Genomic DNA, 23368 nt, shown 5'->3' on the forward strand with positions numbered 1-23368 from the left:
CAGGTGTACCAGACCTTGGACTCGTGTACTGTTTATTCCACAAAGAAAGAGAGAAGTTGCACACACAGGATTAAACACACCTAACCAAGCTTTCTTCCAGCATTATTCAGAGCAGTTGTCATGCAAGTACTGACAAAATAGAATTTGTCTATTTTTAAGCAGCAGAAGCGGGTAGTGCTCTTACGCCACCTTGATCACCAGCAGAAACAACCCTGCAGTGCCAAGCCCACACACCAAAAGCCACCTCTGAAGCAGGCAGGGTGCTTGCCCCCCCGGGCACAGCTAGCCCTCCCTGCAGCCCACCTCCACTCCCCCAGCTCCCCATTCCAATGCAGGGGACGAGGCAGGGGGCTGGGGGGGGGCTCCCCCTGGAGCCAAAGTGCCGCAGCTTGCGAGCTGGAAGAGGCAGCATTTAGTTCTTTGTACATCAGGATGGACAAGTGAGCTTTGGAATAAGCATACGGCTGACCCAGGTGCAGTTTATACCGAACAAACTTGCCAACTAGTACATGCTGTACATGTACAGGCACTGCTGTTCAAGTCAGAGACCTGATGAATTTCCTAAACTCAGATGTTGCTAGAAAGAGCCCGAAACCCCTTAACGCCTGGTGGCAATGCTGCTTCTATAACCCCACCTACAGCAAGATTTGTGTAGGGGCCATACATACAGAACACTATTTAATATTAATTAAATGACGTATAGCCACACCTACAAACTGAACCTTCTTACAAGAAGTCAATAGTTATACACTGTCCTATTCAAACGGTAGAGTCTTAAAAAGCTGCTTTTTTCCATACCAATTAAGATTCCACAGAATACAGAAAGGTTAGCCAAATGTGTCCAAGTACTAAAGATAAAAACTACGAGCTGAGGGTGAAAGAGGAACCTGCATCTTCTCAACTGTCCAGGAGACATTAGCACGGGATGTAGATTTTGACAGTTTTACTGCAATAGCTTGTAATTTCTTACATACCTTCTTGCATTGGTATGAATATACATTTTTCTGGTTTACCTTAAACCACTTCCAAACCAACCTGACCCAGCTTTGGAAAGCCTGTTTGCAGAGGATTAAAGGCACATCGGGAACAACATAAAAAAACCAAGAGTAAAATGCATGCACTGATACTCCGACCTCAGGACCCGCACCTGAGCTCAGACAGTGCCAGAATTCGGCTCAAGACCAGTGCAGACCCCGACTGTGGCACCTCCATGGCCCAGGATCTTGTGGAAACTGCTGATGTCTGTCATATTTAGATGGAACTTGTCTCTAGAGATTGTTCTGAAATGATGGACGTTGAGGAGCTGGCTCTTTAAACACAACATGTAAATAAAGTTTAGCAAAATGTTCAGTCTTGCTGCCTGTCTCAAGCCTTAGCACAGACCAAAGCGCAGCTCCTCGGCCCGTCAATGCACGAGCTGCAACACGGAAACCTGACTATTCCCATGATGTGGAATATATATATGAAAGTCTTGCAGTAAAGCCATGAACCCCTGGTCACTGATTAAAAGCACCCAATGGCTGACATCAGTATTTGTTGAGCTTTCCTGGATGCAAATGTTTGACTGAGGCTGTGGACACAAACCTGATTGATCCATCTGGGTAACGGATAACCTGAAATCACTCCCTTAACCTTGAGAAGTGACCTTGTGAAGGAAGAGGTGTGTTGCCACATTTTAGACAGCAATTATTTGGAATGACAAGTCCAACGGGTCTAATCACAAGACTGAAAAATGTTCAGCTGTCAAAAGAAAGGGGGAAAAGGTCTTCCCACTACAAACCTGCATCAATACAGCACAGGTCTGAGACAAAACATCATTAGTACTATGACCCACACCTCAAATCCAGCACACAGGAGATGCAGGAATTCTTTTTAAACCAGTAGTTAGTCCATCTTTTAAAGGCTTGACTGTTAAGAGAATTGTAAACAACATCTGACAAGAGAAGGTACTTTTCAGAACATTTCTGAAAGATAAATTCTTCACACAACAGCCACCTGACAGATCCAGCAGTTCCTAAGTTTTCTGTTCTCTGTGTTTTAGGAAGAGATCAATAAGTTCCTATTTGACTTACTGAAATACACTTTTTACTGTTTCACTAATTATCATTGATTGGAAAAACACAATTTCACAGCAAAGAGCTGTTGTATCTGCTGTCAGGCACAACCAAGCAGCTCACATGCAGCGTATTTCTGGATTTGTACTCAACTGACAAGTAAGATCTTTGACAATTTGTAGACTTTGGGGTATTTATTTTCCCCCCCCAAAAGAAAAGCATACCCTGCTAAGCCTAAAACAAGAAAAGGGAATGTGCAAAGTACTAAATATTATAATTGAGAGACCTTTTCTTGCTCCAAACAATGAGTGGTAGTTTCAGTGAGTTTTTTTATTTGCTTCACAGAAACAGTTTGGCATGATTTACCACAATAGCTTCAGTATCCAATTTATTTTTTTTTAAAATCAAACTAAGAAAGAGATTTTTAGAAACTCACACAACTTGTCTTCTTGATTAACAGCTGCCCTAGTTTAACAGGTTAAACAGCAAGATCATCTAAATTTTTCGCAGATACAGATTGAAAAAGCAACCTCTTAAATGATACTTACAAATGGAAATGATTAAAACGACATTAAGGCACTGAGAAACAAATACACAAAATTAAGACTCCACGTGAGCGTCCCCAGCAACACTCAGGTGTTGCTGTGGGGAGGCTGAAGATGCAATCATGAACCCCACTACAATGAAAGCGAGCGCACACACCCCCGAGGCAATTCCCACCGCTGCCCACCCCCTCCGGGGCCGCCGGAGCGGGCGGAGGAGCAGAGCGCGCAGGCAGAGGGACGGCGGGGACACCTACCGAAAGCCTTGTTCTCTGATGGCGAAGGCTGGCGTTTCCAGGGGGAAGACCTCGGACTGGACGAAGAGCTCTCGCACCCGACGGTCGATGACCTTCCCGTACTGCGCCCCGGCATCCAGTATGACGACGGCTCCCTCGTAGCGGTGCTGCCCATCCTTGAGCTCTCCTCCGGCGTTCTCCGGCTGCGAACGGCACACGCGTCAGCGCCTCGCGGGGACACGCCGCAGGCTTTCAAGCCAGATCTCTTAAATAAGTAACATCTGCAAAGCTTGCTAAGGTGGCCTATATGTTGATTTATGATCAAAAAGATAAAGACTAGCCAAGAAACATCTAAAAAACATTCTCAAGTTTACAAGGACCAGTAGATGCACTGGCAAGATAAAGGGGCTACGTGTGAACACAGCACTTCCCTCCCAAGCTGCACAAACGTGACATCCCCATCCCCAAAACCAAATGTGGTACAAATTAGGGGAAAAAAAAATATGCTAATAAACTAATGAAGGCAGAGCTTTCCATAAATAAGAAACCATATGTCCTGTTCTCCACTCCAGCTTTTTCCATTTTACAGTTCCATATAAAACCCAGCACACTCCATGATAATTAAGAGCATGTGCCTTTTTCTCAAGCAAAACAGGACAGCACAAAGTCAGAAGAAAAATGTTTTTCCCCATCACACTGCCTCATATGCTGAACTTTCACTTGACATCACCTCCTGGAGAGAATAAAAAGGAGAAATCGAGAACAAATGTCTCTTGCTAAATGATTTTAAAAAAAACCCAACCAACTTTTGAATGCAGCATTCAAGCAGATTGCACATCAGAACAAAGCAATGGTTCCCTTTGACCCCGTCACATTTGAATTGGTCAGCCAACTTCAACTAAATCTGAAAGAGGGCTAGAAAACATGAGGACAAGTTTCTGCTTTTTTAAAAAGAAATTGTGAAAAGAGGCAGCTATTCCATGGAAGTGTCCTTATCAGAGGATCTTCATGAAGAACGTGAACACAACCACACTGTAAGACACCAAGAAATTCATGCAGAAAAAATTCTGTTGCTTAAAGAAACGGCTTACTTTGGGGGTGTTTTCCCCTTAACTTCAAGCTTACACTGCTTCCTTGCCAATGTAGTTTGATGAAGGAAAAACTGGAAAGGTTTTTACTTCAGCAAACATTGCCTCAAAACACATCCTGGAGCTTATACGACCGTTTCAAGTTTTAATTACGGCATGTTGGAGTTGTTCTGCATGTTTGTACCAGGCAACACATCCTTCGACCCAGGGCTCACAGGAGGTTCCACCAGCGCTGCCCAGGCTCCGAAGGAAGCTGGGGCAGCCTGCAGCATGCCACGGTATTTCCGTGTGGGTCAGATAATCACTCCCACATCAACCACAGGTCATTCTGGAGGAGATCATCGTCCTGTTGGGACACGTTCTCCCCAAGAAACACACAGCAAAGGCTGCGTTGGAGCTTTCTTCCTCAGCTACCAAGAGATACCTCAGATAACTGTCTTTTAAATTAGTCAAGGAAGGCAAGCACACGGGGAACTTGTAAAGTTTACACTAGCTGGAAAAGGTTTAATCTAAATTAAAAGACATAAACCAAAAAAAATACTGCTAAATCCCTCAAAAGCCTAAATCCAGGTTAGAGCTAGTTACTTAATTTCCTTCCTTCAGCTGGTAGCTGAGCAGGCCTGATGGGAAGCTCTTAATGACTTTTTTTGTCTTGGGTTACACAACAAAAAGGGCACGTGTTGGAGGACAGCAGACTTCAGCAGCAAAGACCCCTTCAAACCCTTTGGGGCCAGATGGAGAGGTCACCAGAATTGCTTTCCCTTCTTGTGGAAAGGAATCACTTTTAGAATAATTCTGGGCCTTTTCACCTAGAAACTTCTAAATTAGCAGTTCTTGCGAGAAAGACTGACATCCTTAGTCTCTCTCCTGATCCCATCTTGTGGCAAACACTGTTCCTTGCAGTATTTCTTACTAAAAGTCCCTTTCAGAGCATGTGCTGTAGCTTGTACCATAAAGAGACAGAGCTCTGCAGCCCTCTCGGCTCGGTGTCTGAAACTGTCCCCTTCCACCCACAAAAGAGCAGGGTGGGACGTAAGCAGTGCCCTGCAGAGCCCCCGGCACACAGCCAGCCCTCGCACGGACAGGTCCCACCTGCCAGCAGTGCCACCTGCACGTCGTACCCTCGTGTCTCCCAACCCCCAGACCACCCCTCAGAACCTGCAGAATGAGTGAGAAGGAAGGAGTACAACTCCGCGAAGGCAGCTTTTACATTTTACGATAAAAAAGGACTAAATCCAAGTTATTGTTGGCATCAGCTCAGCTGGGCCCAGGGCCAAGCGTTTACATCTCCAGCTAGCAAATAAATCTCGTTCTCAGCGCCTGACCCTGAAGGCACCAAAGTGCTTGGAGCAGCCAGGTGTAGTCAGCTGGGCCCAAGCAACAGCTCCGGGGGAGACACACGCATGAAAACAAAAAGAGCTCCAAGTTGCATTGAGAGTAGCTTGAGAAACGTTGCATAAGGCAGCGTAAGTAGGTCTGTGTCTCAAACGAACCCACACCTTCCTCCGTTCCCCTCAGCAAAAGCAGGACAGCGACACCCCCCCTTCGCCCAGCCGTGAGCACTTGGCCCCAGCTGGCAAACCCCTCCCTGACCGACCCTGCTCCAACGTTCTCGGGGAGCCTGGCACCGCCTTACGCAGTGACCGGAGAACGCTGCAGGGGCGGCTGCATCAGCGGGAGAATTACTTCTTAGTCCTTTATGTGGCCCTGAAAGATGGCTGTGTAAGGCTTCAAGCAGAGTTTTGCTGGGAGTCCATTAACACCCTCCCCAAAATCTCAAAAGCCAGCATCTAATCACAGGTCAGAAGGTTTTTCCTCAGATGCAAAGGGCATTTGGGCTAAAATCCGGTAAAGCACTGCAGCCATCGAGCAACACCGCTCTCCTTACGGGGAACGTGCAAGATGAGCAAGGCAACACGCACCTCACCAGAAAAAAAGTAAAAGAAAAAAAAAAATCATTCAACTGGTGGCCTAATGACTGACTGCTCCCTTAGACACGGGTTTAGGCTAAACTAGAGGCTGAAATAATTGGGCACTGCCCACTGTCCTCCTTTCCCATAGGCAGCGTCGCAGCACATCCCCAGCTCACACCCAAACCAGCCCCATCCCGGGGGTTAACGCAGGCGACTACCACCACACGGACTGTGTCAGAGGAGTTTTTGTACTTCATTCTTGAGGTAAAGTAGAACTATAGGGAGGTTCAGCTCTAAAGAGAAACGCTACCATAAATCACATGGAAAAAGAGGAAGAAAGGTGCTAAGTCGGTACAGGATCTGGCTTTATTTATTTAAAGGCACAGGTCCAAGGCTAGAGATTTTGAACCTGAATTTAACATGGGAAACTCCATTTAGTAAAATTGAAAAAGGAACAGATGCTGTTTATGTGCAGCCAACATGGCAGATCAGCTCATGTGGCTGTGTACCATAAGCATGCCAGGACAAAGAAGAAGAGGATACCAGGCAGCCCGGCTGCTGCGGGGAAAGGGTTTATGGAGCCAGCACCTCTTCCTAGTAGGGATCCTCCAGTTTCTAACAAAAGCTCTTTTTCCTCTCAGTAGGGGTATAGCTAGAGTTCCTTGTCTTCTCCTGGTCTGTTTTCACAAAAATCTGGAGAACTTGTTATTTCTGAGAACTCCTGTGGAAGCTGGTTTGACAGGGGCTGGGGCAGAGCAGACAGAACTCACGTCCCAAGAACTAAGAATGGAACTTGTGTACACCAAGAGAAAAATGGGAGGGGAAAGCCCATCCCTAGTTAATTCAAATCACAAGTCACCCTGAAAACCATGTCATATGTGAAAGATTCCTACTGTTCTCTACGACTGATGAAACAACTAAAGCGCTCACCCTGCTGTATCTACACACTGCCATCCGCCCGCTGCTTCCTGGGCCCGAGACCTAGAACTACGGCCCCGAGCGCCACCTCAACCCTATCGTCACCTCAACCCTATCGTCACCTCCAGCTGCACCAGCAAGGGTCAGCTCAGAGCCACCATTTCAGCTCCACCACTTGGTAACACTGGAAGAAAAAAAGCTTCCATCGCTGCTGGGGTTTTTTTTGTGTGTCAAAAAATATTATGAGTTCTATAACGAGCTGTGGTACAAAACCTGCCATCAGGCTTGCCTTACCCGCTAAGGACACTGCATATCTTATTCCTCAGCGTACCTACGTAGTGCTTTAAACTAAGTTTGCAGGTTCCTAACAGCCCACTTTCTGAAGAATCAGGGAATTTTTCAGCATTTCACACACCCACACGCTCGCAGGATTTTCATTAGCGCAATTTATAAACCGCATTAACATACGGAACAGTCATCTTCTGGAGCACCACGGAGCACCCGGCAGAGCCCGGTCTGCAGCAGCAGCCCCTCTGTCCGAGCCCTCAGCCCTGAGCTTTCACCCACAATAACAACTTAGGACAAGCCTAAACCAGGAGCCTTGATCTGGCGCTTTCAAGCCAGCACAGGTTTTACAAGAGATTAATTGTTTCCCTGTGGTATTAAAATTAAGCAGTTACTCATATTTTTTCAAAGTGTAAGAAGAAAGTAACTCCTTCAAGCTCAGGCAACCCCTGAGACTGACAGAGGAGCCCCCGACCCGTTATCTCAAACTTTAACAAACGTAAGCCGCACGCGGATTTCCAGTGGCTGCTGGGAGCCGGGCCCCTGCGGAAACCGCTCTCGTTACCCGCTTCCTGCGCGGGGCACGGCCGGCCCTGGGTGCAGCCACCCAGGGGAGAGGAGCCTCGAGAGCAGCCCCGGCCAGGAAAGGGGATTGTGTCGACGGCCAGGGAAAAAGCACGTCATCAAACTTAAGTAGGGACCAAGTGCACACTTAAGAAAAGCCCTCAAAACCTGCTTTCCGCTGAGCTCGATAAAAAGAGTTGGACAGGGCTTTTGTCCTACTACAAAAGCAGCTTGAGACAACTTGCGGGTTCTGGTCCAGAAGTTGCATTAAGAAAAAAACTTCCAACTTCACAAAGGCATGCGAGTCGCTCTGGCACACGAGGACTCCATCCACACGCGTCTTTTTTGCCACTATTGCTGCAAACTGGCCACAGGGCGACGCTGAGGGAGCGGCATGACCCCAGGGTCACCAGGCCAGGGACACCGCGATTCAGCAAACCCACTTTTCCCTCCGGTTAGCTTAAGGAGCGACCGTTCCCGTCAGGACACGAACCCGAGTGGCGTGGCCAGCTGCTGGGAAAGGTGCTAGCCGCACCCCCGCGGAGCCCCCCGTCTGGGTTCGGCCCGGAGGCAGCGCAGGCCGCGCAAGGCGCCGAACGGCCCCGGCGTCAGCCAACGCTTAACCCAAATCCGATCAAAATCCCGACGGGCCGATGAATTCGTTCTCCCAGAGCAACCGCCGTGGCGCCTGAGCGGGCAGAGCGGCGCGGAGAGCTGGGGGCTGCTGGCGCAGGCACCGGCCCCGCGGTGCCCACAGCCGCCGCGGCGGCCCCCCGGGCCTGCTCCGCGCCGCAGGGCCGCCCGCAGCCCCCGGGAGGCGGCGGCGGGGGAAGGCCAGGCCCCGCCATGTGCCCGCCGGCCAGGCCGGGCCGAGCCGAGCCGGGCCGGGCCCGGCAGCACAAAGCCCCGCCAGGCCCGGGCGGGCGGCGGGCAGCGTCCCGGGCCGGGCCGCCCTGGCACTGACCTTGGCGTCTCCGTTGCAGAGGGCCATGGGAGCTGCCTCCGACCGGCGGGGAGCGGCCCCGAGGCGGGGAGCGGGAAGAAAGGGCCGTGAGGAGCCGCCGCCGCGATGAGCTAATGCCGCCCGGCTGCGCCTCCGCCGCGGGGAGGAGGAGCCGGCCCGGCCCGGCCCCGCGCTCCGGCGGAAGGGGCGGAGCGGCGCGCCTTGGGGTCAGCACCCGGGCTTTGGGGGCTCGGGGCCAGTGTTGGCCCGGGCGGAGTAACGGCGAGGACGGCGGCGGAGACAGCGGCCGCGGCCCGGCCTCGCCCCGGGGCTCCCGCGCCTGGCCCCGGGCGGGTTTAACACCGGGGATGCCCCCGGAGCGCGGCGGGGAGCTCCCGGGGCTCGTTTCTGCCGGTTCTGAGGGCAGAAACCAAGGCTTTGCAATAAGTTTTTCTGTGCGTCAGTATCGCACGGTATAAAGTGCATCTCCTATTTCTGCTCGGGTGGAATTTCTTAAAAGACACTCAGGAAAACGGCCACATCACTGAAAGTCTGCCTGTGACGTTCCCAAAGTACTTCTGACACCCTTCTCCGAGCTTTTATTATTCTCCTTGCTTAAAGTGTAAGAATTCGAGTGACACGTGGAATTACAAACCGGGATCTGGTTCCACCGGCACGTCCCAAGCGATTTTGTGCTGAGGGTAATACCAGTGTGCTATTTTTGCTCTAAATGTTTTAATTGTGTTACAGCTGCGATGGGTCTTTCAGGAATTAAAAAAGAAAAATAGAATATTTAAAGCATTAAAAACGGAAGAAAATCGAGACGCGCAAAGTGCGTTTGTTGCGTTAATTGTCGTGTAACTGCAAAAATAATGGGTAGCAGAACGGGGGGGGACGGACAGGGAAGTAATATTCGCTTACCTTGTACAGGAGATAGTACAGGAGACCCAAAGAGGGGAAAAAAAAGGAACTTAATTATTGTTACGGAAACTTGATTTTTATGGAGGAACTTTACTTTTATTAAGGTTTGGAAGCGCCGGGATCAGCCCGGCAGAGCTGCCGCGGGGCCGGGGGCGGCCGGGCAGCGCCCCTCTCCCCGCCCGGAGGTGCCTGCTTCCCCGCCCGGGCTCCGGTGAGCCCTGGAGCCGCCGCCCGCCGTGACCCGCGCGGCGGGGCCGGCCCCTCAGGGACGCGGCGGGGCGGGGCGGCCGTCTTGCGTCACTCCGCGACGGACCAATGAGACGCAGCCACGCCTGCCGCGGGCCGTACGTGCCCGGAAGGGGCGGGGCGGCGGCGGCCGGGCCGGCCGGCGGCGTCTCCTCAGCGCGCGCTCCCGCCTGGGCCTGTGGGGAGGCGGCGCGAGCCCCGGGCGGCCGCCGGGGACATGTCGCCCGCCATCGCGGCTAAGGAGGGCGGCCGGCAGCGCCGGGCCGGCAGCCAGCAGCGCTGCCTGGACGTGAGGAGCGAGGCGCCGCCCGCCCGGGCGCTCTGCGGGGACGGGCTGCCGGGCGGTGAGGCCGAGGCGCTGCTGCCGGAGGCGGGGGCGCGGGGGGCGCGGGGGTGCCGGGCGGAGCTGGGCAGTATCCTGCTGCTGCTGGTGCTGTACGTGCTGCAGGGCATCCCGCTGGGGCTGGCGGGCAGCGTCCCCCTCATCCTGCAGAGCAAGAGCGCCAGCTACACCGACCAGGCCTTCTTCAGCTTCGTCTTCTGGCCCTTCAGCCTCAAGCTGCTCTGGGCTCCTTTGGTGGACGCCGTCTACCTGCGGGGTTTCGGCCGCCGCAAGTCCTGGCTGGTGCCCACGCAGTACGTCCTGGGGCTCTTCATGATCTACATGTCCACCCAGGTGGACGTGCTGCTGGGCGACGGGGAGGGCCGGGGCCCCGACGTGGTGGCCCTCACTGTGACTTTCTTCCTCTTCGAGTTCCTGGCGGCAACGCAGGACATTGCGGTGGACGGCTGGGCCCTCACCATGTTGTCCAGGGAGAACGTGGGCTACGCCTCCACCTGCAACTCCGTGGGCCAGACGGCCGGCTACTTTCTGGGCAACGTTCTCTTTCTGGCCCTCGAGTCGGCCTCCTTCTGCAACAAGTACCTGCGGTTCCAGCCCCAGCCCCGAGGGATTGTTACCCTCTCAGGTACTGCCTGGCTGCGGCCAGCCTGTGCGTGCTGATGCTGGGATGGGGATGCTTCTTCCCGGAGCCTGGACCAAAGCTCCGTTCAGAGCAGCAGTGGTTTGGCACGGTGAACGGAGCAGCTTTAGATTGTCCCCGGCCCATGAGAAATCACAGCCTGGCCGGAGGCTGGCGGAGTCCACTGCTACGTGCCCTGGACTTGCAGGCTCCTCTGGGCCTGAGGGTGTGGGAAACCTGCCTTGTCATTATCTTGGCTGACCTAAGCACTTTAGAGAGCGTTTTTCTCCCCCCCCCAGTTTAATGACTGTGGGATAAATTATTGTTTAAAAAAACCCGAACATATCAAAAGCTTTTCCTCTTTTTAATGAGGCCTTTTAAGAACATCTCTTGGGAGGAAGGAGAGAGGAAATTTTTTTAAAAAAATTGGCTCTTCCAAGATAGTATTGTTCACAGATGTACAAAAGACGAGTGTTTAGGGTTGACTGCGTAGCCAATTTCCGAAGGAAGGTCTTATTTTAGTAAACTAAGGGGTGTTTTCTGTTTGCTTTATTGAATTAAATGGAGCCTGCTAATCCAACCATAACTAGCTGTTAGTGTAGGGATGTCTTCTGTTTGGTGGGTTTTGGGTTGTTTGGTTGGGATTTTTTTTTCAGAAAGGTTACATGTGGTGGTTGATGTTAGGTGTATTACCTCGGAGTTGCTTGAAACACACATGATTTGGTTGCAAGGTTTTTAGCCAGCTCAGTTTATGGGAGGACAGAAAAAACTGGCACCACTTCTAGTTGCAGTCTCCAGGTGACCATGGCTAGCAAAGAAGGGTAAATCCTCATGGTTTTAATTTCTTTTCCCTCTCTTACACTGATTGCTCTGCCTGTATCATGTAAGAGAAAAGGTATGGCAAAACTGAGTTCAACTGTTGTATAAAAGCTAGTTTTTGCTTTCTGTCCTGTACCTGTTTTATCGATAAATCCAGCTCTCGGTTTCCAAGACTGCTGTACTTAATTTTGTCTGTGCAGCTATCACGATTGCTAACTAGTCTTCCTCTTTCCTTCCTGTTGATAACCTTGTGTCTGGTTTATATGTCAGCAAGCATAGCCTCAGAGTAACCCCGCTGCTTTACTGCTGTGCTTTGTTTTCCCTTGCCCTGCAGTTCATCCCTTCCCTCTTGCTGCAGCCGCACACTAACGTCTTTTACTGCTGATGCAACTGGCAAGTAACTGGTGTATCATAGTTTAGAGTTGGTTTGTCTATACTTACCTCCACTGTCCAGGTTTTTTGTTGTTTTGTTTTTTTCTCAGTACTGTTTATATAAATGGATTTGTTACTATTACAGGAGTCCTGTCTTTGGAAAAAAACAAAATATCTCCAAACCAAAACACAGCAATGCAACCTGTTTAACTTGTCCTGGAGTACTAATCTGGGTGGAGTAAGAAAAGCAAGTAACTCTGACACTATAGTTGCAGGATATGTTTTTTTTGGGTGGTAAAACTGGCTGCAAGAAATTTTCTTTTTCCCTTGTTGATGTGACTGCGCCACAATTTGCTGTGTCCACGTTTCTCCCGCAGCAGCTGCAGAGCAGCAGCACTGTAACCCCGCTCACTGAAAGGAGGAGCGTGGCTCTCTGGTCCTAGCGCTGGTTGTAACGGGGCTCGTGATGAGCCAGTTCGGGCAGTTAAAGCAGCAGAAAACTTTACAGTTTGAAAAGGTGAATAGTTTTCTGAACGCTTTCGTTGTAGGCTGCGTGCCAATGCGAGGGAAAGACCGAGTCAGAGCTTCATGATCCCAGGTCAGCTTCAAGTCGTCGAGGAGCAACAGCATCTATCTTTCTCATTAACTTCGGGAAATAACAGGAACAAATGTGAAACCATTCATCAAAGCAAATGCTGTGTTATGTTTTTCAGGCTAAAGTTCTAGAGAAGAAAATGAGAAATACATTTCACTGGGCTTATTGGTTGTGCTAGCGTGTATATGAGTTTAGCACGCTGCTGCTCAAGTCATTTTTGGGGGGGAGAAGCTTACTGGCTGGGTTTGTTGATTCTTGTTCCAGCATGAAGGAAGAGAGGTGAAGCACAAGTGCAGGAAGGAGTTTCCCTGCAAGGCAGCCCAGACTGACCTGGGTCAGTGACTGGAGCACTCTTGTTCCTGGGAGGAGATGTGTAGCTGTACAGTTACCAAAAGCTGTTGTGATGGAACGCCTGTACCCCTGCACACCTTGGTGGGGTTATTTTCCAGCCTGGTCAGGCCCTGATCTAGTTCGAAAGTTTGCTTTGCCCCAGCACAGTCGTTTATTTTGTTAGGAACAGTGTAGAGGCAGGGATGAAATAAGGATGGGGGGAGCCAGCAGCAGTGGCACTGGAAACTTTGTGTTAGAAATTCCTTGTGCGAGCTACAATTTTAAAGTTCTTTTGCTTGCAGCTTGTGAGTGGATTTCAAGATACACTTCCTTTCAAATACAGTATTTTTGTGTAAACTGCCTACAACCCCCAAACCATTTTTTTTTTTTTAATCTGCACTATTATATAATATGGCTTTTTGTCGTTGTTTTGTTGCCAATCCAGCCGTTGTGCTGCTGCACTGTAGCTGCTCAGGGGCGACTCGATCAAGAGTATTCACGCGATGATGCTCGGAGCTATTTCTGTTCCCGTCCTCACGCTGTAGGGCTCTCGCTGCGGTGATAACGCTCGGTGCTATTATTAGAGTACCACTCCTGAATGTCTTTTGTAGACAGTAGCTGTGATAGCTTGGCTCTCTAAAAATTCATCTTTTAATTAAAAAAAAAAAGTATGTTCAGGGTACCTTTTTTTAACAGAGGGGAGAGCAATCTGACAGCATTGGTTACAAGATCTTCTTTACTTTAGAAAAGGGGAAAGTAGCTGCTGTGGAAGCAGCAGAAAATGGTTTGAAATGCCTTTTTTCCTTTACACTGAGGGTGGTAGGATATATCTAAAGGAGTCTTTCCACGTTTTCATCCATGCTTGTTGTGCTTGTTCTCTTCCTGTGCCTAAGAAGCAGCTAATAATTGACTAAACCTTTGCACTGTCTTTGCCCTTTCACCAGCCCTCGCTGCTTACTTTCAAGTCACCGTGAGGCTTCTGGAGTTGCTCGTGACCAGGAAGATAAAAGGCTACTTCTGCCTTACCCTCTGCATGCTACTGGGTTCTTTCTTGCCTCTTTCATAAAGGTAGAGGATAGGATTATCTTAGATTAATCCATTCACTAACTCAAAAAGTACTTGTCGTAAAATACTGGGGTGTTTTTACTATCGCTGCCTTCAAATCCACGATTTAGCAAATATTAAATCTGCTTATAGTATAATATTCACTTAAACCAGACATATTTGAGTGGCTCTTTACAACTGTAAGAACTTTCATCAGGCCATCTTTACACTCATAAATCTTTGTTTCCTTCAGGTGGTAGATAGATGTTGTGCAGGGAGTAGAGAATTGAGGCACAGAATGGTTACATCCAGTAAATCATCTGCAGAGTTGCCAATAACTTCTTCCTCTGAAGTTTTTTCCCCGTCTTGTAATGTTAAACGTGGTTTTTCCTCTATCAGCTTTTAGCGGTTGTATGTGTAATCTTTCAAAACTTTCATTTTCTTTTCTGTTTCTCCTCCAACATGCTCACTGTGATAATAACACACGGTGAACACCAGGGAAGGGGCCTGGTTTGCCGCTGCTCTTCTGTCTCAGACCTGGAGCAAACATGTGGTTATAGAGTGAGGGGTGAGGAGGAGCAGTGTCAGTGCCTGGAGGTAGCTGTGTGTTTGGTTTCCTTTTGTTGCTTGTTTTTAGGAGGGTCAATGAGTGATGTTTTTATTCAATTTTTTGATTATTGGGTTTATATTTTTGCAAAATAATTGCATTTTAGCTACTCGGTGAAATGTTAATGAAGTGTTGATGATGGCTGCTAGAAGGATTTTTTTTATTTTTTTTTTTCCCCTCCAGATTTTCTGTTTTTCTGGGGAGCTGTCTTTTTAATTACCACTACACTGGTTGCCCTTTTGAAGAAGGAAAACAAAGAACTAACTCAAACAAAAGAGGAAACTAAAGGCATCACGGATACATACAGGCTGCTATTTTCAATAATCAAGATGCCGGCAGTTCTTACTTTCTGTCTCTTGATTCTCACAGCAAAAGTAAGTAAATACATGTACGCATTGTTAGATGCTGGTGATACCATTGTCTGAAAGGCTGCTGAGTCCTGGTGATGTAACTTATTTCTTAGTTTTGCTGGTGGTTTTGATCAGAGTTCTGAATTTTCACATGAAATTTGAAACAGTTGCTTCTATCATCACGCTAAGCAGGGTTGTACAACAAAAAAACATTTGTTTGAGCTTTTTGGAGTGTTCATACAAGCATTAAAGAGAAGTTTGGTTGCAGTCTAGTATTGTAGCAATTTGGCTTTAAACATTTCTAAACAGTTGGGCTGTTTGTGCAGTCTGCAGTTAAAAGGACGGAAAATGTTTCATTTAACCTAAATACGACTCTCAGAACCTGCAGCTCTGTACAAACTAGGTTTCTGTGGCTTGTTGGCCACAGAGGCCACTGTGGACACCAACAGCAGTGAAGGCAGGGGCATGAATGTCATTGCTACATTTAATGTTCTTGGTATAGCTTGGGGGCCGATGGCAATAAGGGGGTGTCTGTCAGAGAACTTACTTGGAAATCAAATCAGAGACAGAAGTGACTTGTACTCTATCACACTTCTCAATGTACTTAATACTGAGTAAACTGGATTTCTAGGCAAACTCACTGCTTTCCTCAGTTTATTTTGTTGAACTCCTATTGCAGGTTGGATTTTCAGCAGCAGATGCAGTGACAGGACTCAAACTGGTGGAAGAGGGAGTCCCGAAAGAGCACTTAGCTCTGCTGGCAGTTCCGATGGTTCCTTTACAGATAATACTGCCGCTGATTATCAGCAAATACACAGCAGGCCCCAAGCCACTGAACACGTTTTACAAAGCTATGCCCTTCAGGTAAAACCAGACAAATCTCATTTTATAGAAGCGTAGCAATTTGCATGCTCAGATCAAGTGTAGGGTTTCTTGTGTAACTCTCTGACCTCCAGATACAAGAAAGTAGGTCAGAATTCTCAAGTGAGTTGAATTCTCTGCGTCTCGATGCTTGAAGGTAGTTCACGTGGTATCACACGGAAGAAAGCAGAGCGTGAGGTGGTTTTTAGCAGCATGTTCAGCAGCATTAGGGCAGTGCTCTCCTGCTCTTACGCCGTGTGGATGGTTCCTTACTGAGGGGCCGCTCTGACTGGGCCTGGCACTGCGTGTGTGACGTTCCCTGCGCTTCCCCTGACGGGCCGTTGGGTGCATCTGCTGCACGAGTGCTTTGCTGAGGGGACGGAGAGTGGAAGAAGCAGAGTCAGGCTGGTGCAGACCGGGAGACATCTCATTTCTGCGTTTAGTGCTTCATACAGGAGTTTGCTTATGGAATTGTAAAGCCAGCGAATCCAGCAAAGTACCTCATGCTGTTACTCAGTAAATCGAGCAACATGTCTGTAACATGTAGCTGCTACTTTAACATATTCTTATAAAACTATGTATGTTTTCAGAAAAAAAAAAAAAGTAAGTCTTGCTCCATCTGAATTTGGTTGGATATCTGGTGTGTTGCTTTCTGTAAAAATAAATTTCTGTGTGAAGGGGCAAGGGAGAAAGCTAGTATAGGACATCTGGCAGTGAATTGTGTTTATATGGAAGACAGAATTGTTTAGGTATAAAATGTTCACGATTTCAGTGCTCATCAAATATTAAATATCTAATTCTAAGATAGAAATAGTTGTAACTATTTAGATAGAAACTATTTTAATGTATTCTGTATGTGTAAACAGTCGATAGTTGCTTTGTATGAAGGAGACAGTTGGGAAGAATTACTTGAATTACAAATTCTCTTTCTCACTCCTCCAGACTACTACTTGGTCTGGAATTTGCTTTTTTGGTGTGGTGGACTCCTCAAGTGAAACACGAAAGAGGATTTCCTGTCTACTACTATGTTGTAGTATTGTTGAGTTATGCTTTACACCAGGTAACATCCGCTGTGTCTGGGAAGGGGAGGGGCATGGGGACAGGGGGTTTCCCTATCAACCAGCAGGAGACTATAAATGCCACTATCTGCTTTTCTCCAGAGTTATACTAGAATTCCTCTAAGCCTGACCTGTGTTCTCCATGGCTGTATTTACTTCTGATACTCTTGCCAGTACCATTTCTTCCTCTTCCACATACTCCACTGAACATCTTCCGTGGAGTTACTTCTAGTTGACCAGACCTTCTTTTGTTTCCTAGATTGTTTTTTGTTTTGTTCCCCAAACCCAGGAGCTCAGAGGCATGGTGGAGTTGGAGAAATCCCTCCATTCTGCCTGAGTTTCATAGGCATGATGATGATTGTGCTTATTGTGCAGATCTATAAAGTGAGGTGATCCTGGTCTTAAAAAAAAGACTATTGATTTTGGAGGAACGTAACAATGAATCTGATCCAAAGGCCTGGAAACCAAGTGCCTGCTACAAAGCTTTGGGTCAGAACTAAAATGTATGCAGTGCCTTGAGAGTTGATTTTAAATGCAAAAGTGTTCTTTTTATGTGCTATTTTAGCTGCTCTTATTACACTTCAGTCTGATAACCCACATCATTCCTGTGCATGTGAGACTGGCTCCATCCCAGCATGACACAAGCCAAGTGGCAAGGCTACTTCTTGGTGTTAGCAGAGAATCAGACTGCAGAAGTACTTTTCTCTCTTGTGCAATTTTAAGCTGTTGGGATTATTTTTCAATGTTGCTACCTTCAGACAATCTTTTAGAACAGTTTTATGTCAGGGTTTTCAGTTGTTGCTGTCTGTGAGTGGGGAGACCTTACTGTCCTGTGGGCTTTCCCCCCTCTTCTATAGATCACGCTGTATAGCATGTATGTTGCAATAATGGCTTTCAACGCCAAAGTCAGCGATCCGCTGATTGGAGGGACCTACATGACGCTCCTGAACACGGTGTCAAATCTGGGGGGGAACTGGCCTTCCACCGTGGCACTCTGGCTTGTGGACCCGCTCACGGTGAAAGAGTGCGCGGGGGCCCGGGAACAGACCTGTGCAACTACAGTCGCTGCAGAAGTAAGTTTTGGAGGCTGTCAAGGCCTCTGTTCAATTATTTCTTGATGAAATTGCTTCTCTTAGTATTTTTTTTTTGCCTTTGAAAACCTTTGTAGTGCGTGGCTTATGCTTAAAAACTCCCATTGATCGAGCTAATTTTCCTGTGATAAAATCAAGTCTGTTTTTATCTGTACGCTCTTAATAACTAACATCTTAACAAAGATTTGTGGTTGCAGAGTAGTTGTCCATTTCTCTCTGGGCTGGGATGAAAAGCCAGTGGTAGAAGCACTAGGTTGGTGCCCCATTCTCTGTGGTACAAGGAGGCTGCAGTTATATTTTTGAGGGTAAACCTTGCTAAGTTCAGTTGTGGGATTAGGCGCTCTGTTCTTGGCAGGCTGGCTGTCCCCCAAGCCCCCGAAGTTTTGTGGTAGGTTTTTTTCCTTCTGTTTTTCTGGAGGCTTCCTATCCAGATACCTTGATACCTTCTCCTGTGACGTTACTGGCTCTCGGGCTTTGATCTCCACTTCCCGCGTGCAGCCGCGGTGGGACTGGCTGCCTTCCCGGTCCTGGGGAGGAGAACAAAGACCGTGCTGTGCACAGATCAGACAGCAGGATGCGAAACTGCCTGCGAAGCAGAGTTTCAAATTCACCTCCTCACGAGCAAATGAGAAGTTTTAACGCGACTGCTTGGAAGGCTGGAAATGTTTGAGGGGTTTTTCTTGGGTTTTTCTTTTTTCCTTACTCATGACTGAGATGTATTTCACTTCTAAATGCCAGGACTCTTTGGGATGTGGAGGTTCTCTAAATAAACAAAGTATTCCAGGAGTCAAACATGACTTGTCTGAACTGGAGTTGCAGTTTTTCCTGGTTGCAGAGGAGAAGCTGCTTCTGCAGCGTGTGCTTTTCAGTCTGTCTCTCCTTGGTTTGCCACTAATTAGGTTCCCTGTGCCTGGGCCTCTACTGAACTTCAGCCCTTCCTCCTTTAACCTCACTCCTCTGATCTTTTTTCACACCCTCCCCATTGGTAACATTCCATCACCACTCCCTTCTTATTCCTAATCTGATTTTGACGTGACTCAGAATAATGAAAATGCTGGCAGAACCTCAGCGCGGAGTATTGATCTATTTTGGGGTTATAGCAGTATTGGAAGCTGAACAGCAGAAACCATCGCGGCCTTTACACTTACCCTTTAAATGCTGGAGGTTTTGACTTCCAGTTCTGCAATTAAAAAACATCCTGGGCCTGTTCTTCCCAGAAATACGCAGCATTTTGTACTGTCCATTTGCAGATTCCATGTGGTGAGATGTAATTCCTAGTTCCTAAAGATTAAATTATAATTCCTAAAGAAGCAGTTTGGATGGCTAAGGAAAAAAAAAAAGTCTGTCTTCATGGGATTAAGAACAGTGATTGCATCTCCAGGCCAGTGTGAGACAGCTGGGCAGTTTCTGTTTTCTATTGTTAGCCCCTTGGGCTGATATGTTCCATTTCCCAAATGTTTTAGAATGGTTTTGTTACTTTTGGTACTGACGGTAAGCTTGAAAGCCTCTCTTACTAACTCCATACGAAACAAGGGAGAGTAAACGACTATATTTAGTCATAACCAAGAGCAAGTGAAAAACAGTGGATATCTAATGCCTAATTTCTAAAAGTTTGTGTTTCTGCATCTCCCAGAGAATACTTAATGCATCAGCTTCTGCTTCTGGGTTTCAGCTCTGCACAAAAGCTGGCGGTTCCTGTGTGACTACCCTGGACGGTTACTACGTGGAATCTGTCGTCTGCGTCATTCTGGGATTTGGCTGGTGGTTCCTACTTGGGCCAAAACTTAAAAAGCTGCAGGAGGAAGGACAGTCTTCCTGGAAGTGCAAGAGGACCAATTGATGCAGTTTAAACACTGGATGGACTAGCAAGGTTGTTTTAGTTTTATTACAGAGACATATCCCATAATCAATAAACAGGAAAATAAGTATTTTTAAATGCCACAACACTGAAAACAAGGGTGGCTGAGACAGTGGTATGTTTGTATGTGATACCACCTGCCCTCCCAAGATGAAAACGTAAGTTCAGAAAGTAATTGTTAAAAAATAGCACCTATGTACTCCATTCATATCCCCAGCTCCAGCTTCAGAGTTATGGCTGCTGGTGTAACCCACGTCTGAATTTCCGTACAGGAGCTATGGAAGAGCTGCTGGTGCCGTGTCTGCTGAAACAGCAGCATGGCCAGCCAAGCTCCAGCTCTTTCTTTTCAAACAGAAATGATCTGACGTGGGGAGGTGACCCGGAGAAGGGTGTCAGAGGCCTTTTGACTTGTAGGTTAAGTGTGTTGTACTGTGGAATTCCTTGTGGGAAGAGAAACGTAAGATGTCTGTGGGCTTTGTTCCTTCTTGCTTTCTGAACTGTAACCACACTTCAAAGGATGAGATGTTTCAGAGTTTCTTTTAACTGTATTTTCTGGCTTTTATAAGCTTTAAAGATTTATAAGAAAATATTTTTATAAACAAATTACCTTTGTTTAATTTATTTCTGCTGTTTCAAAGCATTTTGATTTACATTCAAGGTACTTTTCTTGATGAAAAATGCTGTAAGGTAGGACTTGAGTAACGCACAATACTCTACACCCCAAGTCCTGAAGAGGCAGCCTGGCTAGTGTGGTGGCTAGCACACAGCAGGTGGGCTTCAGCGGGCAGGCACGCAGGCCTTTGGCAGGGGTTGGTGCTCTGAGAGAATGAACTGATAGTGTTGGTTCCTCTTGGTCACTAAAATTCAAACCTTCAGTTTCAAACTCAGTGGGAAAAATGTGACTTTCCCCAGCTAGGGGTAAGAGAAGGGGACTGGGGCCTTTGGGAGTGATTAGGTGGTGACAAACTTGCCAAATTCCCAGCGAGTTGCTGTACGACTTGCTGTCACAGAAATCGAACGAGCTACATCCTGTGGTAGAGCTGCTACAGAAATTTATTACTGATGCTGTGTAGTGGAAACATTCCCGTTGCATTTATTAAAAATGACTTCCCTCCTGAGTGCCTTAGTGGTGTCCAGCCAGCACAGTGTGCGCCGAGAGAGGGCACTTGGACGTTGTTGGATGTATACAGTACATCATTATCAAAAAACTATTAAAAATACCTTTGAAAGGTACATGATTTCCTTTTCCATTCTGTGGTTCTTGCCTTGTCAATATTTAAGTTCTGCACCCCGAGTTTGGGGTTCTAAACTCTGGAGGGGCTTGTGGATCTTTGTTGCTCTCTGTTTCAGGAAAAAAGCAACTTAGTGCTGAGTTTTGGAGGGGACACGGAGGGTGTGCACAAAGCATCTGCGTGGCACGAGGAGTCTGAAGGCGTCCGAACGAGGACAGCGTGACCAGATGCTTCCCTGGGGACTGACTCCTGCTCCTCTGTCCCTTCCCCTCTCCCTCCTCCGCAGCTGCCCCCCGAGCTGCAGCTTTCCCCAGCTGGGGGCTGCGGCCCCCCCAGCACCTTCTCTCCAGTTGTTTCGAGTGCAGCAGAATCAGTCAGGCTAAATGAAACCACGTTGGGTTTACTGCCCAAACTAAAAATCTTCCAATTTCACCTCTGCGTATGCACCAAAAGGATGTCTCACTGGTCTGTAGTCAGAGGGGGGTGCATCTCAGATCCCCCCCCCAGATTCACTCTGCAGCCCCTTCAGTTCCGGGTCTTTACTGGAACAACGAGCCACTTCTTTTAATCGCATCTTGTCTGGACCTAGAGATTTTTATTTTTTCTGACTTTCAGGAAATGGGACATGAAATCCACAGGTGTTTGAGTTGGCTTTTTACCTTTCAGTGTTGTTTCACTATTTCTGAAGGTGCCAGTGAAACTCGATATTAATAAAGACGGGTGGAGGATTGCTTATCTGTATGACAGATGATCCTGACAACATCCAAATTAGACATAAACTCCAAATCCATGGGAATATATATGAAATGTGGCCTATATTAACTATCTCCTCTTTCACACTAGAGAAACAACTGCTGGATTAGGGGTTTTTTTAATCTGTGTTGCTATTTTGTAATACAAGTCAGAGATGTTGATTAGCAGGTTGATGAAATGACCCAGTAAACTTTTGGTCTTCCTACTTTTTTTTCTCCCAAGCCTATCTTAAAGTGAAATATTATTTTTTTTTAAAGATTAGAATTATTGTATTTAAACATCTTTTAAAAAATGTTTAAAAACTTTCCTTGGGAGTCTTACTGAAATGGGAACTGGAGGAGGTGGGTGGTACCAGGTACTGCTGTAGATCCCTGTGTGGGCCTGGTGCATCAGGTGTGTGTTATCTCTAGTGGAAGGGAAATGGCAGAAATGGGATTTTTGTAGGTAAAGGGTTTATTCTGGTTTAAATTCCTGAGCAGGATCATTGATCATTGTGAGGTGAGTGGGGTCCCAGGGGAAGGGAAGGGTTGGACACGGAGGAGAGGTGGAGGACAGCTCCCCCCTAAAGGTCATTGGCACCCACACTCACCAGTGGCGTAATTTACTGTTTCCCAAGCACCTACCCGTACTCCAAACCGCAATCCCGTAATCCCAGCACCCAGAAAAAAAAAAAATGTGTGTTCTGACCGCTGTGCGAGGCGGGGTTGCGGGCTCTGGCTCCGTACCCACCCCAGAGTCTGCCCGTGCCCCTCGTCAGCGGTTCTCCGCCTCCCGTAACGCTGCTGTTTCCTTGTCTTCCGGGTGTTCAGGTGATTTTTGATCTGATAAAATAGGAGAGTGGGGAGTTCAGTCACTGAACCCCGGGAGTCCACGGCAGGAAGGCAGAGCACCTCCCCGCCGCGGGGACGGCACCACTGAGGGTTTGGAGGCAGCGATAATCTCTGACTCGCCCCCTCCAGTGAGATGATGCTATTCATTTAATGTTTCACCCAGCACACAAACTGTAGCAGAGTCAGCAGTCTGCATCCAAATTATTTGGCTACAGGTTACAGTTCTGCTGAAAACTAGATTTTGCACTATTTCTGTATTCATTACTTAAAATGTTCTCAGTAAATAAAGTAAAACTAACAACTCTACTGCTTGTTATGAAAAAAATTGCAGGGGTAATACTTCTCCAACTCACCTCACAGCCAGTAATTTAAGAATTGGTTTAGTCTGAACCTTAGATAAAAAGTTTTGATACAAGTACGGGTTTTGTTGCCTTGGATTATAAATCCTAACTACACCTGGCCTTTCCCTGGAATCCTGAGGTGTGACCGTCACCTCAGCCTGTTCACGGAGGAACCCGGGACTGGGTTGAAGAGGAAGGTCTGTGTAACCGTAACTCCAGTTTGATACCGCTGTCCGATGGTGTGCTTACAGCGCGTGTTTTCTGAAAGACCATCCGGGTGCGATTCGGCTGAGGGCAGGGCTTGGCTTGAGCCCTTTGGCAATGAACGACGACTATTTTTGTTAGTTTTGAATTAAGGGAGAGGAATAAACAACAAGGCTGAACACCGCACTGCCCCGAGGTGGTTTTTTCTCTGCGTGCAGCGCCCGGAGCGGGGGTGTGCGGGCTCGGGGCTCCCCCGCTCGCTTTAAACACAAACCGGGGCCCGACGGTGAAACCTCGCGAGCGTGGGAGCCTGGGGAAGGTCGTTGCTGCGGCCTGAACCCCGCTGCCCCG

The 23368-nt window shown here is 47.9% G+C and overlaps 2 protein-coding genes across 3 annotated transcripts in view; one reads left to right on the forward strand and one right to left on the reverse strand.

Moving 5' to 3' along the window:
• The window catches only part of GMPS (guanine monophosphate synthase), a 30876-nt gene extending 22159 nt beyond the window's left edge, over positions 1-8717 (reverse strand). The window contains exons 1-2 of the mRNA XM_074912118.1: positions 8565-8717; positions 2854-3035 (exon numbers count right to left, since the gene is read on the reverse strand). Coding sequence (XP_074768219.1) covers positions 2854-3035; positions 8565-8591 — 209 coding nt within the window. The 5' untranslated portion in view covers positions 8592-8717. The remainder of the gene's footprint in view (positions 1-2853; positions 3036-8564) is intronic.
• A 1118-nt stretch (positions 8718-9835) lies between these two features.
• On the forward strand, positions 9836-20868 carry SLC33A1 (solute carrier family 33 member 1). 2 transcript variants are annotated; one of them, XM_074911996.1, is made up of 6 exons: positions 9836-10678; positions 14623-14813; positions 15469-15653; positions 16593-16710; positions 17566-17781; positions 19472-20866. In XM_074911996.1, the coding sequence occupies exons 1-6, from the start codon at positions 9928-9930 to the stop codon at positions 19637-19639; spliced, it is 1629 nt and encodes a 542-aa protein (XP_074768097.1). In that variant the 5' UTR covers positions 9836-9927; the 3' UTR covers positions 19640-20866. The 2 variants fall into 2 exon arrangements, with proteins under 2 accessions (XP_074768097.1, XP_074768098.1); XM_074911997.1 differs by lacking the exons at positions 14623-14813; positions 16593-16710 and having other exon boundaries at positions 19472-20868.
• Positions 20869-23368: the final 2500 nt, after the last annotated feature.

This window comes from Athene noctua, chromosome 8, assembly GCF_965140245.1.
Source record: "Athene noctua chromosome 8, bAthNoc1.hap1.1, whole genome shotgun sequence".
NCBI lineage: Eukaryota > Metazoa > Chordata > Aves > Strigiformes > Strigidae > Athene > Athene noctua.